Source organism: Micropterus dolomieu, linkage group LG13 (genome assembly GCF_021292245.1).
Source record: "Micropterus dolomieu isolate WLL.071019.BEF.003 ecotype Adirondacks linkage group LG13, ASM2129224v1, whole genome shotgun sequence".
Classification (NCBI taxonomy): domain Eukaryota; kingdom Metazoa; phylum Chordata; class Actinopteri; order Centrarchiformes; family Centrarchidae; genus Micropterus; species Micropterus dolomieu.
The window spans coordinates 2,020,585-2,026,512 of NC_060162.1; the positions used below are offsets into that span (position 1 = coordinate 2,020,585).

At 40.8% G+C, this 5,928-nt stretch overlaps 1 protein-coding gene across 2 annotated transcripts in view; it reads right to left on the reverse strand.

Moving 5' to 3' along the window:
* Positions 1–1,113: 1,113 nt before the first annotated feature.
* The window catches only part of LOC123982332 (seizure 6-like protein), a 55,229-nt gene continuing 50,414 nt past the window's right edge, over positions 1,114–5,928 (reverse strand). Inside the window, exons 15-18 of one of the 2 annotated variants that reach the window (XM_046067799.1) lie at positions 5,128–5,233; positions 4,926–5,040; positions 4,718–4,840; positions 1,114–1,551 (exon numbers count right to left, since the gene is read on the reverse strand). In XM_046067799.1, coding sequence (XP_045923755.1) covers positions 5,011–5,040; positions 5,128–5,233 — 136 coding nt within the window. In that variant the 3' untranslated portion in view covers positions 1,114–1,551; positions 4,718–4,840; positions 4,926–5,010. Of the gene's footprint in view, positions 1,552–4,717; positions 5,041–5,127; positions 5,234–5,928 lie in introns of both variants that reach the window. The other variant, XM_046067798.1, reaches the window with a different exon arrangement.

Below are 5,928 nucleotides of genomic sequence, written 5' to 3' on the forward strand. Positions count from 1 at the left end.
TACTGAGGGAATAAATCAGCTGAGAAGTAGAAACATTTACAATCACACTTCTTTCTGCAGCCAGAGGAGTCGCCCCCTGCTGGCCGTTAGAGATAATGCAGGTTTAAGCACCGGAGGTTCCCACTTGGTTGCAACACGGTTGAATGCTCCCTTTAATTTGTCTATTTAAATAAACTGCAGTGTTTCAAGCCTTTTTTTTGCGGGTGCAGAGGGCTAAAACTCACACAGGATTGTGATCCCTGAAGCATTTTCATTTGAAGGGATCAGAATCCAAAAAGGTCGGGAACTACTGGTCTAAAGGTTCAACAGATTCAGCTGGGTAACGGTACAAAAATCAAGGACTTGTGAGCAAGGCTCAATTACAAACCTCAACACAAAGCTTCAGACGCTTAGATCATTTCAACCCTTTCTGTTGCAAATTAGCTTTAAATAAAACTAATCTGCAACAGCAAATGTGTTTTAAAGGAAACATGATTCTTATAACAAAATTAGGAAATTATTAATATAATAACCTTGATTAAGATTATAGAAAGACCTTGATCTGGTTTTAAAAAGTCTGCAGTGACTTGAGACACAACATGTGTATTAACATTTACCCAAAACCAAAGTGCTTTGTTGTCTAAATTAAACCACAGATGGATGTGGAGCCTCTCTGCAGTATAAATGTTCCCTTCACGTCAAAAAAATGTTGCCTCAAAACTTAACCCAGGCAGTAATTGGGAAAACTATATAGTACCTTATAAACATAATTTCTAAAAGACACGGCTGATTATTCCACTCTTTCGTTCCTGTACATAAATAGTTTATACTCAAATAACTAAATGCTCTCAGAAAATCCTCTGCTAAAATGACATTCGAGTGATTCAAGTATAAACAAGTATTGTAAGTACTGTCTACATTTTTCTGCTTAGATGTTGGAAAGAGCCATGAACAAACCACCGACAGATTTAAAAGTAACATGGTTTTCGGTATAATATTCATCTTCCCCATGTGGTGTGTATTTATCCACATATGGACCCTGAAAAAAAAATGATGATGCCAAATAATTAGACGGAAAGTCTCAACAAGTATTTTGTACTTTTTATTCAAGTTTTACCATTTATTTAGGGAAACTGTTAACGTTTGTCTTCTCATAATGAAAATGTACATTTATCAATCTGCATAAAACATCACATATACAGTACATCAAAATAAATACATCATCTGGTGGGGTTGATTGAGCTTGCACTCGAAGATCGGTCAGTTAACTACAGCTACGCTATTCACACTGCAGCCTCCACATCTGCAACAATGCATGTTTTCCTTTTTAAACAGCAGCCGGTCCGGACCTGGGGGACTCCGGGGCCGGTCTACGACAGTTATCAATCTAACTACAGTACGTGTGAGAAATAAGACATCGGTACTGCACTGGCCCTGAAGTCATAGATTTAAATACCACTGAACTACAGCTAAAGCCAGAACCGGACTGGCTGGAGTTAAAAGCCTTGAAGGTGACTGCCGGCAGGAGGGTGTTCGGGGACAGGAGACAGCTGACATCCTGTGTCGGACTTACTAAGAAAGGAAGAAAAGGGAAGCCGCTGACCATTATTTACGTGCTGTTATTATCAATTTGTGGCAAGAAATGGTGCCTCATGAGTGTGGATGTAAACAAAATCCACCATCCCCAAGATGCTTCCAATGTTGTAATCCTTAAGATTTTAGTCCCGGTTGATTGTGCGACACGTGTTTACAGAGGTAACAGTGGTGTGTTCAGACCACGGATGTATTAGTAGATCTGATACCGATCTTTGTCCTAGTGACCGCTCGCCAACAACAGAAAAATCGTTTTCCCCCTATAGGCGGCGGACGAAGGCCGCGTGACTGCTTTAGTTTTAGAAAATAATGATCCCCGTCGAGGGAGGACCCAGATTTTTAAAGTTGTGGAGATTATTTTATTCTTAATCAGATTCTGCTTGTTGCCACTTGAAATTCTTGCACATTTTCCATAAATCATAGTTTAAAGTTTTAACGCGGCAGCCTGCTGTAGCAGTGGAACCAATAAGATGCTGACCATAGACTGTATATAAGAAATGGACGTAGTCATCATGACGTCACCCGTTGGTTTGTGGACTGCCGTTTTGAAGCCTCAAGTTTGGCCGATAGGGCGGCGCCATGTTGAGCTTTTGCAACCAGGAAGTGACGATACAGTGGAGCTAACGGCCGTGTGCGGAGCTAGCTAGCTTGCTTAGCTAGGTGCAACTGTAACTCACGTTAACTGTCATTTTAACAGGGCTGATAAACTTTGTCTAGCAAATAACAGTCTTAAAACTAAATGTTCTCACCAGAGAAAGTGAACAGCCGCCTCCTAATAAGCTTTTTCAACGGCGCTGGTTAAATTTACACAGTGCCGAGGGTACGAGTCACTCTAGCCTGATTGACAGGTCGCCATTATAACGACTTGTCAATCATAGATAATCCCGCCCTGAAACATTCTCTGCTTTATGGTCTATTTTAAAATAAATGGGACCATAATTTACTAAATGAACATCATGCTGTGTTGAAGAAGACTTGAAACTAGCGACTGAGACCATAAACTCATCAGGAAAGTGTTTACTGAGGGAATAAATCAGCTGACAAGTAGAAACATTTTGCCATTATTTCTAATGGAGCAGGACTTCTTTTTGCAACCAGAAGAGTCGCCCCCTGCTGGATTTTCAATAGAATAATAATAATAATATAAACTATATACACGTGTCAGCGTGAGTTCCCTTGTTGATTTATTGATGATTTATTGAGGTATTTAACCTACAGTTAACTCGCTTTGGGGCGTTATTTATTTCCGGTTATTTCGTCTATCTGGCACTTTTCCAAGCACGCTATTGGATGATTACTGCAAATACATCATGTGCGTTGGGCCCCAAACATAGCGGCCTGCTCCTATTGCTGGAAAATCTAACTTGGACAAAGTTACCGATAAATAGAAAATGTGCGAAAGTACGAGTGGCAACAAAATTTGTTTCATTTGTTGAAAACTGTAGAAGTAGTTAGCAAAAAACTGGGTCCTCCCTCAATGGGGATCGTTTAAATACACAAAATCTCCCGTTGGCCCGCCGTCCGATATATGTGTGATCCCGGGAGCTTCATGAATCTGAAACATAAATGTACAGAGTCGAAAAGAAAAAAGCAGCAGAGAAGGAACTGGAGTGTCTGCTGAGACTCACGATTGGTGTCTGCTGCTAGCTAGCTTAACGGTCAAGTTAACCAACATCTGAGGAGGAGTTATGATGCCAAGGTAGGTTGTTTTGTTTTTAACATCTTTTAAATAAAATATCTTTTTGAATATCTTTTTAAATGAAACGGTTACATTTAAATAACATTTTACATTTTATTTAGCAGTAATTTAAATGTGACCCTTTAATTTAAAAAGATATAGAAAAAAGTTTTTTTATTTAAAAGATGTTAAAAACAACAACCTCCCTTGTTTTATTTTATTTTCAATGTGTTTTTATTAGAATCATTTTCAAACAAAATTATTTTCTTTATAAAAACATCTTTAGAAAGTATTTTTCCACAAATGAGTCTTGAAAAGCGGGCGGGGGGGGGGGGTTGTTTTACAATCAGGGTCGTCTTATATTCGCACTAACACGGTATTTCAGCATCGCTTTGATACGTTTATTGCAATGATATCACAGAAAAAATTTTCATTTTGGGTTCTTACCGCTGTAGTAAACCAGATTAAGGGGAATATTTGCGGGTTGTGTTTATTTGCACGAGTTACACAAGGCAAAAATTCTGCTATAGAGCTGGGAAGGCCTCTATTCACTATTACAATCATTAAAAAGCAGAACAGTAGGGCTTTATTACGTGCAGTAGGACGTTAGGTAGCGTTAGCTAACTAACATTACATTAGGGACAATCCACAGCCGACACTTTTCTGGATTTATTTTAGGTTTTGGAAAGAGAATAAATCGCACTTCCTCCTTTCAGCCTCCCAGGAACAGCGTTTGACCAGATCTTAGAAAAATACAGCAAATGAAAGTTAGAAAAACGACTCTTTTTGCATTAGAGTCAATGGAGCGCAGCCATGAAAGTGTCGGACCTCAGTTAGAGCGAGTCCTATACTGCGCTGTGTTTGGGGCGTGGCTTAGCGAAGGGTCAATTCTGGTGCATCTGATTACAGTGTAGACCAACAAATGCTAAAATAAATCAGTTAATAATCTGCCTCCAACTGTCCATCATGCCCTTGCTGAGAAACGTTTAGGTGTGCAGCCCTGTCGCTCTTCATCTAACAGCTCACTCCCTAAAATATTTAAAACTGGGCCGACTGCTGTCCGTGTCTCGTTTTGCCTTTTAATGTAAAGCTGTAGAAAATGTTGCCTAACACAGCGCTGAGTGAACGGTAAACAGTGAGGCAATGAAACTTAAAACAGTAACGCTGGATTACATGCTGCCTCGTCTCCTGTGAATCCCTCGTGCCTGTTGTAACAGCCGACTCTGCCACTAACAATGAAAACTACTATATAAAGAGGTAATGACTGAATGTAAATTCATTGAATAGCAGATTTAAATTGCAGAAATGAATCCGATCATGAATAGTATAAAAAGTTAAGTTTGATTTCATGAAAATCTTAAGGATTATAACTCTCCTCATACTGTGTCCTGTCCCCGACTCCTTCCCCTTCTCCCCTCCTTAACTTCTGTTTTCACACTTCCCACCCAACATCTCCTCCTTCCTCACCATAGTCCGGCGTTCTTAGGTGATCTTTGGGTCTTTCCCGTCCGTCCTCCATCTCCCTTTATCTCTGATCCACACACTGACTCGTCTCATCTCCTCTCCTATTTCCCATCATGTCCTCAGAAGCTGTCACGTCAAAAGGAGGAGAGAACAGGATCAGTCACTGCGTCTCATGCCGGAAGGGGGCTGGACATCATCTATTTGTATTTACATCGCCTCCTTCTGGGCGGAGAAGGAGGGAGGAGAGGATGAAGAGTTCGGGACGGGGCGGTCGGTCTCGGTTCAGAAATGTTTTCTCATATCGATACTTCATATTCACGAGTGTCCTGTGTGACAGAGAAGATGGAAGAGGGTTTATGGACAGTTAGCCGCTCAATGTACTGTTTCACTCTTTAAATGTACCGGACACTCACCCCTCCTGTCTCATAGAGCGGGTTGTCAAACTCTGTCTCCACAGTGATCTGTCGGTAAGGGTGGGGGTAGATAAGAGGAAGCCTTAAGTTGGAGTGATATCGGCACCTAATGGACAGGGTGACGGAAACAGGAACAACATTAAGATTGAGAATTTATACTTCTTACTTTTACAAAAGTGAGCACATCCCTCACATTTTTGTAAATATCTTTTCATGTGACAACACTGAAGAAATGACACTTAGGTACAGTAGTGAGTGTACAGCTTGTGTAACAGTGTGAATTTGCTGTCCCCTCAAAATAACACATCACACAGCCGTTAATGTCTAAACCGCTGGCAACAAAAGTGAGGACACCCCTAAGTGAAAATGTCCAAATTGGGCCCAAAGGTCTCCAACATCCACCAGCTCCGTGATGTCGTCATGGAGCTGGTGGAACAGGACTTCTGCTGAACTCCATGTCCGAGAGGGTTCAGGCAGTGCTGGAAAATAATGGTGGCCACTCAAAATATTGACACTTTGGGCCCAATTTGGGCATTTTCACTTAGGGGTGTCCTCACGTTTGTTGCCAGTGGTTTAGACATTAACGGCTGTGTGATTTGTTATTTTGAGGGGACAGTAAATTTACACTGTTCTACAAGCTGCACACTCACTACTTTACACTGTAGCAAAGTGTCATTTCTTCAGTGTTGTCACATGAAAAGATATAATCAGATATTTACAAAAATGTGAGGGGTGTACTCACGTTTGTTGCCAGTGGTTTAGACATTAACGGCTGTGTGATTTGTTATTTTGAGGGGACAG